The sequence below is a fragment of the Orbicella faveolata genome, unplaced genomic scaffold (genome assembly GCF_042242905.1).
Source record: "Orbicella faveolata isolate gen_17 unplaced genomic scaffold, um_ofav_v1 contig_24, whole genome shotgun sequence".
NCBI classification, from domain to species: domain Eukaryota; kingdom Metazoa; phylum Cnidaria; class Anthozoa; order Scleractinia; family Merulinidae; genus Orbicella; species Orbicella faveolata.
Genome location: NW_028301552.1, coordinates 5,922,519 through 5,933,389, shown reverse-complemented (window position 1 = coordinate 5,933,389; position 10,871 = coordinate 5,922,519). Strand labels below are relative to the sequence as shown.

Below are 10,871 nucleotides of genomic sequence, written 5' to 3'. Positions count from 1 at the left end.
CTCACTTTTTTCCGATTTTTTTAAACATAGAATATTACATTTTTCAGATTTTCAGTTACATTTTTCAACAACAAAATGTAACGATCAATGTTTTCTTTTTCCATTACTCCATTCTGGCTGACTTCCATTGTTCCTCGATGACAACGTGGATGACTCTATCTTGGAACGAGTGTGATGGACTGGGTTTCTAGAAGGCAACCGCTGACCTATCAAACCTATTCCCCAGGCCTCCTCGGCTCCTTTGACTAAAATGAGGGCAAAATGCATCTGGGAGGCTTTGGACGCCATAAATAAAGTCAGATTGTACTTTTTAACACAAAATTATACAAATAATCAGTCGAAAATCCAAGATAATGCTAGCAGTGCTTTTTGGGATAAAATGTAAAAAAAAAAAAATGCTCGCGAAGCCAAATAATGCCAAAAAAGTGCTAGCACTATCGGTAAGAGTCTAAATACAGTGGTGTCACCCTTGGTGTTTTAGGGTATCCTAATTAAACTTAGTGTACACAAATATAGTAAATTACAGTGATGTAATAAAATGACAGCACTAAAATGAGATATAAACCATCGGGAAGTAAAATTCATGCATAGCCAAGAAAAAGAATAACGAACTTTACAACTGTACACGGTAAAGGCTGACCGTAGAATGTCTCACCCTGCTAACGGCATCTAATAGACCAATTGCGATATATTAAAATTCAGCCTAACACAATAGACCTCAGCACGAGGCTCTGGGGAATAAACCCCACAAACTCTGTAGTTATTCCCCAGAGCCTCATACTGAGGTTGATTGTTTTAGGCTGAATTTATATGGCGAAATTGGTCTATTTTGAACTCTAATCCCGTTGAACACTGCGCACCTCAAACCCACCCCCAAACTCTAATCTGTGCCGGCAAAATAGTAATTTATGCTAATTTGGGATTATCATAGCCCATTGAAGGGAGTACCGCTTGGAGAAGGGGGGTAACCTGCGAACATACCCCTCTCCCTACATCTCATTCCTTCTCCTTTCCAAGAAATGAAAAAGACGCCTGATTGCAGGTCATGGATGGGGCGTCCCGGCCCTGCTGGGTCCCCTGGGCTTCTCTAAGCCCTTCTGATAATTACGAAGCTCTCCCGTGGGACGCAGTGATAAGTCATATTTTAACAGCAGCATCACTGAAAATTTTTGGCAACACCCAACTTTTGTCTGCAACCAAACATTGTCTATGATGATCATCTATACCAAATCCTAGTCGTAAGATTCCCTGTTATTGCTGGGGATAGTGACAAGGAAACCCTTTCGATATCACTCGGTCGAAAGTTCAGCTTTCCAATAACATTTGGCCGCTTACATAGAGATTCACTGCTTAATACGGTTTCGTCAGGAATTAGCCGGAGGCTTGGTAGAAATGTCAATTTCATTCAAATACAAACTTGTTTCAGTCGAGGTAAAATGGAAATCACGTGAAGACAATTAAATACGTGTTTGAAACTTATGATCAGTGGTCACTTTCAGTTTCGGACTCTAGTCTGTCATCGCCTTTTCAAAAACAAGAAGCTCTAGCAAGCCTAAAACCCGGACGTTTATTACTTACTTCTGTTTGTTAAAAACAAAATTAAATCTGCAATCTGCTTTTTGAACCAGAAACAGATTCTATATTAAAGAAACGTGACATTCCCCACGCTATGTGAATAGACCAATTTCGATATATTAAAATTCAGCCTATCACAATAGACCTCAGCACGAAGCTCCGGGGAATAAACCCCACAAACTCTGTAGTTATTCCACAGATCCTCGTGCTGAGATCTATTGTTTTAGGATGAATTTTAATATATCGAAATTGGTCTATTATACTTATAACTTGATTTTTATCAATTATTCAGGTTTCCTGAAGGGCGAGTGCATGCAAACATGCGAAATAAATTTCTATTTTTTAAACGATCTGTTTCTTAAAACTCAGAGAAATAATCATATACAAGTTTTCCTTTTTCCATCTTTCTGTTCCATTATCCCAGTCTCACTATCCAGATATGTGATTTACGGTACGACGCATCTTTTACATTACTATTTTTTTCGCTCTAACCAGCTGTACATTTGTCTTCATTCCGTGGAATAAAAATTCACGGAACTGAAAGTTTCCAACTTCCCGAAAGCTTTCCTCTAAGGACAACAGTTTCGGGACTTTGATAACTGGCCACTTAAGGGTAAGCCGCTCAACGGGTGGCCGCTGTAGTATAAGAACGACATAAAACAAGACTTACACATTTAAACTCGGGCTATATTTCTTTAAAAATTAAAAATGCGCCAGTTGAAAGAAAAGTTGAACTTAATATCAAACGACCTAAATTCCATTCATATCACAGATTAACACATGGGACCGTTCTTCTCTACTCATCAGGGGCGGAACCAGGATTTTTGTTAGAAGGGGATGGACCGGTGCACCACTAGAGAATGGCGTAATTGACTGGTGAGGTAAACAAATTTTAAAAGGGAATACGAAGAAAAAGGCTTCATCTCAGTGGCCGGGGGAGCGCACGCCCTCCACCCTTTCCCTAGTTCCTCCCCCTGCTTCTCTACCGTTCTATCATCTCTCAGATTTCTGGTACATGGCAGCGCCTTCTCTTTACTCCCTCCATATTTTGATCTCCAACACGGTCAGTCTTACAGTAGTAAGAGCGATAGCCCACAAAGCGATCAGCGGTCAGTTTTAAACTTAACAACGAAAGAAAACCGAAAAATGAAAGATTCGCTAAGGTAGTTTGAAGCATCTTACAGGAATGGCATAAATTCAGCATAAGGAACCAATCATTGCGAACCATTTGGCACAGTGATTAATTCAATGGAGTAAAAAATATCACCGTACAACGGGCGCATCAAAATGAGCCGGTTCTTTGTTATTGGGCGATAACTCGTGTTAGCTCATCCAGGGGACGATTCTCAAACGAATCAATACTATATTGAATCGATTTCCTTCAAGAGCAACTTTCCTATAACGCTCTAATTTTAGAAGAGGGCGGCATTTTCATTTTCACCGTTCTCTTGGCTACGCGCAACAGCACTTCTTTCGGGTCACGGTACCGACGAGTTACTTGTGTTACTTTTACTAGAGTTTTGAAAGTCAGGTTTCTCGTTTTTGTCTTATTTTATTTTTCTATATTTTGGGGGCGTTTCTAGTCAACTAAAAATCCCACTCGCGTTTTTTGGATACGAGATGATTCAACTCGGCCCTACGCGCTTCGTTGGATATTTACAGCTCATATCCAAAGCACGTTCGTGGAACATTGTGAAATCTACCTTGACTGGATGACAATACTCAAAAAGATGGTGATTTTCGAGGTTTATTTACAATACTTTTTTGCACAGTTTTTTAGTACAAAAAGTACACCAGATTAGTTTCGAAATTGTCTATGGAGTATGACACATTTGATTTGTAGACTGGTTCAATGATAACGAACAGCTGTACTTACTTATACTAAGTTTACATGTTGTAGTCAAACAGCAAACAGCCAATCTTAGTTTCTTTTCTGCTTGACGTTCAAGGATGCAAGAAATCTGCAATGTCAAAATCTCTCTACTTCAACCAGCTGTCACGACAGGTCATATCATTTTTCTGATACAAACAATTATCGTCAAAAAAGGTTGAAAAACACCAAATAAGCAATATTATTATCTCTCAGTTAGTACGCGCGCTGTGATTGGTCAATTTGGCGGGCCGGACTCTCCTGTACGGCCCGCTAAAATTTGAAGTTGCTTTTGCTGCCAAACTGTTTCGTGATTTTATCGCTAAGTGTTCTTAACTTTTATAGCAAGTGAAAGTTTCAAACTTTCTTATACTCTAAATTATGTAATAAAGCGTGCTAACGACTTAAAAGTTTCAAACTGACTCGTTTTGCTTTCGTGGTGCATCAGAAATTTGAAGCCTTTCCAAGTCCGCGTGAATAGAAATCGTTTCCGAACCCATCAGGCACACAGTAGAGATATAACAAATATCTTACTAACCTCGTCTTCTCGGTCCGTACTGTAAGTTACGGATCCTCGTTTTTTCCCCTTCGATTTAGGACCTGCGCGCTTCGCGCTTGGGCCATAAATCGAAGGGGAAAAAACTCGGTCCGTAACTTACAGTACGGACCGAGAAGACGAGGTTAGTAAGAGGTATATAGTAGACGGCACCTCACTTGGTCAAGTGAAAAGAACTATAATTTTTCACGCCGTTATTGTTAGATAGTTACGTGTCTGTATGTAGATCCGTTGGTATACAGGTTACGTAGGAAAAGCCACTTAACAGCCTATCCGTTTTTGATTTCAATCTCGGAATTTTATTATAGTAAATTTCCATGTTTTTAGATCATTTCTGGTAACAGCTATGCTAAGGACCGTATATGTCTGATTAATAAACGAGATGCCCAGTCCTATACAACTGATTTTCATACTTTTCCTAAGTTTGCAAATATTTTGCTGTCGTTTCACAGTAGAGGAGTGATTAGGACCACAAATGGGCATGTTTGTGACTAAGAAAGACTTTCAAATGTCTGGCTGGACTCTAAAGCTCGGTTGTTTATCAACTTAAAGACTAAGATAAATTAACCGCCCTACCTAATGAAGCTAGCGTATCGAGCATTAGACCTTCTTCAGAACAAAGTCACTTCGCTCTGACAAAGGGCTCTTGCTCTCAACATCAGCTTCAGTGACAAACCTTCTAGAGCAGTTAACTTACCTTTTATCAATTTCAAACAGATAGATAGCCGTGTTCCTCTTGCACGCTTACGCAGCCTAACAGTTTCTTTAGAAACTAATACCTCTAGATTTTAAAGACGAAACTGTTTGTTCGCATCCACACTGCGCACCCAATTACACGCCACATCATACATCCAGCATGTACTAGAGAAGTTTGAAAATTTGCCCACGCATTACCGGATTCTGCTCTTTGAGCTGTTCATTTGTACGACGGTTAAGTTTGAAAAGGACCACAACATTTGGAATCATTATCGCAACCGGCAGACCCACTTATACAAAAAAGAGACAAGATAGTTTCTAGCAAGCCATGTTCAGTTGACATTGAACAACGGCGGAAGGGAGGGGGAAATCAGGAAAATTGATGTAACTTGCTAGTTGTAAAATTGATGTTACTTGCTAGTGAAAGTCACTTGTGAATTTCTAGCTGTATCCTGTCTATTCCTTGCTGATTGTATCATTAGTTGCTTGTGTTTTTCTCATTAATGTTTTACTGAGGATGTCATAGCAATAATCCTCAGGGTTCATTGGATCCCAGATGGCCGGAGAAGTTTCATCTGTTTGGAACCTAGCACCAAAAAGGAAAGAAAAAGTCAAGCTGATGCATTTTTCAAAAGGAACAATTGACAAACCACCTAAAAATGAGAATACTAAAAACTAGTTTGTTGCTTTCCGAGTTTTTTGTCATAAATAATATTGGATTATATTTTTATCCCCTGCAGCACCCAAATTCTGCTTCAAACAAAAGTCAAAAAACTAATTATTTATCTGCCACTGTTTACAGCTAAAATTAAAACTTACAAATCAAGAAAATGAACATCAACTCACTTCATGATTTTGGTGAAGAAATTGATAGCTCTCTCATTATCTGAAAAAAAACCACATTCAAATGCAAATACTGAGACAAAAACTAATAACACACGTTGGTATTGTATCCTTTTGTCCCATTTCTCTGAACAAGCAAACAGGAATACAACTTTCCATGCTGGCAATTTCTTGGTTCACCACTCCATTTTCCAAAGATTGTGCATGGTAACATTTTACCCAACACATTAAGAAGAGAATAATACATGGCTGCGCATAGATATGGAATTTCTCTTTGAGTGTTCAACTCGATATCTCACTCATTCACTGCGCTCACTAGTGAGATATAAAGTTGAACATGAGAGAGAAATTCCATATCTTCAAGCAACCGTGTATTATTTTGCTTATTATATAAACATACTAATAAAGACGTTATGACAATTTTCCAAAGACTTCCGACCACTTTTGAAGATTTCAGAAAATTCTCCAATAGTTGTCCGAAGCCCACCTGAACATTTCTAAAAATTACCGAAGATTGCCAAAGACTTCCATGCAGGGCTTGACTTTCGGGAAAAAAACAGTACGGTGAAGGGGTCAAACATGATATCAAACATATCTTTACGTACGTCATCAATATCATCACAGTAAAATAATTTGACATAATTTTACACATTCAATAAATTGCAGCTTTTCTCAGGGCTGGAAATCCTTGTTAAACACTGCAGTTTATACAATGAAGGTCACTGTCATATTGTCACGGTCATATATATCATTCACAGAGCTGCAATTGATCAAAATAGCTTGCCGGTCACAGGACAGTCACTGAAGCAGATCTAAACCAAAAATATTACTTAGTACTTCATAAGTAGACTACAAGTAGTCCCTCTTTTGCTTGGTCTGTTGTGTGTGACACTGAAGAAAGCCACAAGAAAAAAATGGCCACACGAACTCTGTCCGGCACCCAGGATTTCGCGGGGCCATTTTTTTCTCGCGGTTTTCTTCCATGTCATGCACGACGGACTAAGCAAAAGAGGGACTACTTGTAGTGTACTTCATTAGAGAAGCTACTGTTAGTAACAACAACAACAACAACAAAAGCAATCTTCTGCAGGTTTTCCTATTCTTCTTCAATGTACCTTTCAACACAGTGAGCATGATCTTTTTCATCTCGGCTCTGAAATATAAGAGAACACCACAATTTTAAAACCAGCAACATAACTGAAATTCCAGCAAACTATATTTCGTTCTTATCGATATGGTAGCACAGACTTACTGGAGAATATTGCCCAAGGGCTTGAATGTACTTTAAGAAAATGATGACATTTTAAGATTTGCATGAATTAAAGACTGAAATCGTAAGCAAAACATGCTAATGTATGACAAATTTACTATGAGTTACACATTAACTTAAAAATTTTCCTGTTGATGTTAGGGTTTAACAAACCTGTGTGCCATCATCTCCAAAATCTGCATGAAGAACTTGCCAAGTCCTCTGGCTCGTGCTCCAGGTTCTACTTGAATTTCATAGCTGGCAAAAATAACAGAAAAAAATTAATGCAAAATTATAACTTGTTTGCTGAGTTACTGCCAATACAGTCTTCTACTGCAGGGCAAGCTAGACATAAAGAAACTTCATTGAATGAGTTGACACAAATGGAAATATCCAGGAATAAAATAACTTTACTTTATATTAAAAAAAAAATAAACAGGGAGAGGAGGGTGACTAAGATGGGCTACAAGAGACCACAAATGAGCTTTGAAACAACACTGAGCAAGAGATGACCTAGAAGAAACCTGACCCTGTTTCTTGAAGACGTGAACTGAACTAAGAGCTTTGGCAAAATCAAAACCATCAAATGCAGATGAATGAATTGCTCACTGACTAAAACCAATAAAAACTTTGTTTGCTGGTTAAAGTGTCAAGAAGTGAACTTAATTGATCAGCAATGGAAAAATGTCCAGACTTACCAGTAAAGTACTTCATCTCCCTCTTCCAAGTCAAACCTGAAATGTGAGAATGCAACTCCTTTTCCTGAATTGTCTTTAGCCATAAGATACCTGTGACAGATAGGAGAAAAACTCTTCAACTTCATTGACAAATATAGTACTTTGTGAAGAATGAGGGAAGGAACTTTTTTCAATAAAAGAAAGTACATTACTGACTATTATTTCAAACTAATGTGGAAATAATGGTCATTTACTGTTAATTATTTGATTCCTTGCAATAAAGACTTGGGTTGATTTGAAATCTGGAACTTCCTCAACCCAGCTTGATATGTAAAACCTTTCACTGCTAGTATTATTCCTTGCCACATAGATTTTGGTATATTACTTTGTGCAAAAAATACCAATTGCCTAGAATTTCTGATATATACATTGTAGTAATATAATTAATATAATTTTATCCACTGCATATCAGAAGTTTCCTCGTGATTTAAAGGACTCATTTTGATTATAACTACCAAGCTTTATCTTCTGTCATTTCATCTTTCTTCTTCTTGTCATTCCAGCCCCAAGAGCTTTTCTCATAACTGTTGATGGAAACAAGTAGTTTCAATAGATTTAAAGAGATAATGCAATAAGAACTGATTTAAACCTGTGATAAAATATGAAATGTTTGAATTTAAAAACTTGATGTAAGTTGTCCAAACACTATCATCCACTGTGCTGTTGGAAACTGGAATTTGAATGGTCTGACTATATTTTTCTCTCTCCTGTCTAATGCTAAAAGTTGAGCCAGAGATTGAAAACATACATTAACTTGAGTAAGCAACCTTTGTGGAGCAACAAACTACTTAACATGCTTTACTGGTTTTTAATAAATTGAGACTGACTTGAACTTACCATAATTTTACGTCTTCATTTCCTAATCCTATTTCTTTAATATCACAAATAAATAGTAATTATCCTAGCACTGACCATAATCTTTAGGCACAGGTAATCTTGAATGCTTGTGCAATATTAGGTATTTACACTTGTCTACAAGTCATATTTGAAAATTCTCTCAAAATCACAAAAGCCTTTAGGCAATTGCAGTTTGAAGGAATTTTCAAATATCATGAGTAGTGCAAATCATTAATCCTTTTAAAATTGCTGGTGCTTTCACTTGTTTACACAGTTATAAGATATAACTGAGAAAATTGTGATCTTGCCTGCATTAAATTCCACTGCAACACAAATTTATAATTTAGTGATAAATTGGCCTGCTCTCAACCAAGTAATTTTCTCAGTCATATAATTAAATTATGTTTATAGCCTTACAGCAATTGCATGTTGTGTTTTGTGAGATCAAAGGACCACTCAATATCCTCGGCACTCATGTCTGTTATTCGCTGACACTCCAGCTGAAGATCCAACCTGTCAACAAATAATAAGACATTTCTTTTCAAAAAATCGTCAGTTTAAGTATAGATTCATAAAGTCAAGGGTGCAAAGAGTGATATCAAGAAAATCATTTTAAAGTTAAATAATTGATGCAAAATGAAATGAATTCTAGCTTGACAAAACCAATGTCCTCCTGGCTTCAACATCAAAACTTGCTGAATGTTAACCACAGTTTTCATTTTTTTTTTCATAATCAACTCAGTGAAAACATCTTTTAATATGGGATAGAATAAGATAAAAAAAATAATATGCATTACCAAATTAAGACTTACAAATATCCCAAACAACCTTCAAATAAAATGTTCTTGCCATGTTGAACATGCTAGAATACTGCACCATACTAAAAGTGAATTACAAATAGGCATCTCAATGTACTCTACTGTTTGACATGACTCTTACCCATTTCTTTTGAAGCTTTTAAATGCTGTCAAAGCTGCTAAAGGATCTTTCACCTAAAAAGAAGCAAGGAATATTAAGAAGTAAACAACTACAGCTAAACTAAACATTCTTGAAAGATGAACTGTAGTTAAACAGTACATTCATCAGTTGTGCTGTTCACCCATGGTTTCTGTTATACATCAACAACTTACAATGTAAGCTGTCTGGGTTTTCAGGGAAGCGGGACCTTGGAAAGTCTTGTCAGGGGGCACCACAACAAGGGTGGATTTAAAGTTTGTGTTGGGATACCAAGTCAGCGGGAGTCTAGCACTGGAGCCTTGTGGCTTAAGCCGTTGATTATCCGCTGACTATAGTCTCTGTATTAAGCATAACATAGCTTAATGAGTATTTTTACCCTCCCCACCCTCCTCGCCATCTCTCTCTCCTCCCCTCTTCCATGTAGACAGGATGCTGGAAACTGGACTGCATGACCCAGTGTCTAGCACACTAACCATTAGGTTATCATGCCTCAGACAACAATCACTAACAATCTATATTTTACTAAGGGATGATTGTTACCTCATTAGCAACATCCACCACAGCTTGAGCAGCACTAACTCTGGCCATTTCCTTAAAAAGTGTTTTTTGATTATAGATACAAAATTAGTTATTCACTTACTGGTAATTACTAGCAATGGTGCATATTGGGGTGGAGGTATTGATGTGATGCATATAAATTTATTTTCATTTATAAGCTTACTCCATACTTAAAATGGTCAAAATACACAACAAAAATACATGATGAAAACACCAAAATAAAAAAGATGCATACAGACATTGGTATCTGAACGCACCCAGAGTACCTAGAGCTGTTCCTAATTTTTTCACTAATTTAATGTCCTAGTCTTTCACGTTTAGCCGCTAAAATCATAATCCTCTGTACCCAAATGCTAGATATCAACCAGTCGTCGCTGACATAAGAAATTACTGCAACTCTTTTCTGTCACGTGAGCTCAACAACTTTTACCAGGATCGACATTTAAACTTTCATACAACCAAGTTCGCATGAAGTTAACACGTAAAGCTGAAGCCAAGGCCAAGACTAGTCGGGTACTGTCACTGATCACATCAGGAATAAAGAGCCTAGTAAAGCTTATATTTTATGAGGTCGACTTGAGAATATTGGGAATTCTTACATACCTCCTTCCTCCTTAGTTTTTTCTCCTTTCCTTTGGCAGACTTTTTCTAAGATTAATGAATCGTATACAGTTAGGGATTAAGCTTATGTCTTCAAAACTCCATACCATAGCGCAAGGAAATTGGAGGTTCACACCAAAGACTTATTAAACGCACTTTACAAAGTACAAAAACTAGCTTACCCCCATCTTGGTAAGACGAGAAGAAGAACTTAACTTGCTTTCCTAAATATCACTTGAAATATTGTTACCCGAGGAAAAAGAAAACACAAAAAACCTTTCAATACAACTTTTCCCGCGCTGTCTCGTCCGCCATATTAGATTCAACGATGCTCCAAATGAATGTTGGGAGAATAGTCTTTCGTCCCAGTCTTCCCCGGTTTGAAAGGAATGT

The 10,871-nt window shown here is 37.4% G+C and overlaps 1 protein-coding gene across 1 annotated transcript; it reads right to left on the bottom strand.

Annotated features, from left to right (window-relative positions):
• Positions 1-3,304: 3,304 nt before the first annotated feature.
• Positions 3,305-10,820, bottom strand: LOC110059765 (N-alpha-acetyltransferase 40-like). The gene is made up of 11 exons (XM_089291313.1): positions 10,661-10,820; positions 10,482-10,526; positions 9,861-9,911; positions 9,303-9,355; positions 8,781-8,876; positions 7,982-8,050; positions 7,488-7,577; positions 6,964-7,047; positions 6,656-6,693; positions 5,544-5,583; positions 3,305-5,283 (listed from the first exon to the last, which is right to left on the bottom strand). The coding sequence occupies exons 1-11, from the start codon at positions 10,664-10,666 to the stop codon at positions 5,154-5,156; spliced, it is 702 nt and encodes a 233-aa protein (XP_089147439.1). The 5' UTR covers positions 10,667-10,820; the 3' UTR covers positions 3,305-5,153.
• Positions 10,821-10,871: the final 51 nt, after the last annotated feature.

Bases quoted from the DNA above. Each gene is read 5' to 3' on its own strand.
- LOC110059765 (XM_089291313.1), bottom strand. The intron at 9,912-10,481 runs GTATGTAAGAAT...ACACTTTTTAAG, and splicing joins AAAAACTAAGGAGGAAGGAG to GAAATGGCCAGAGTTAGTGC. The intron at 9,356-9,860 runs GTAACAATCATC...GCTTCTTTTTAG, and splicing joins TGGTGGATGTTGCTAATGAG to GTGAAAGATCCTTTAGCAGC.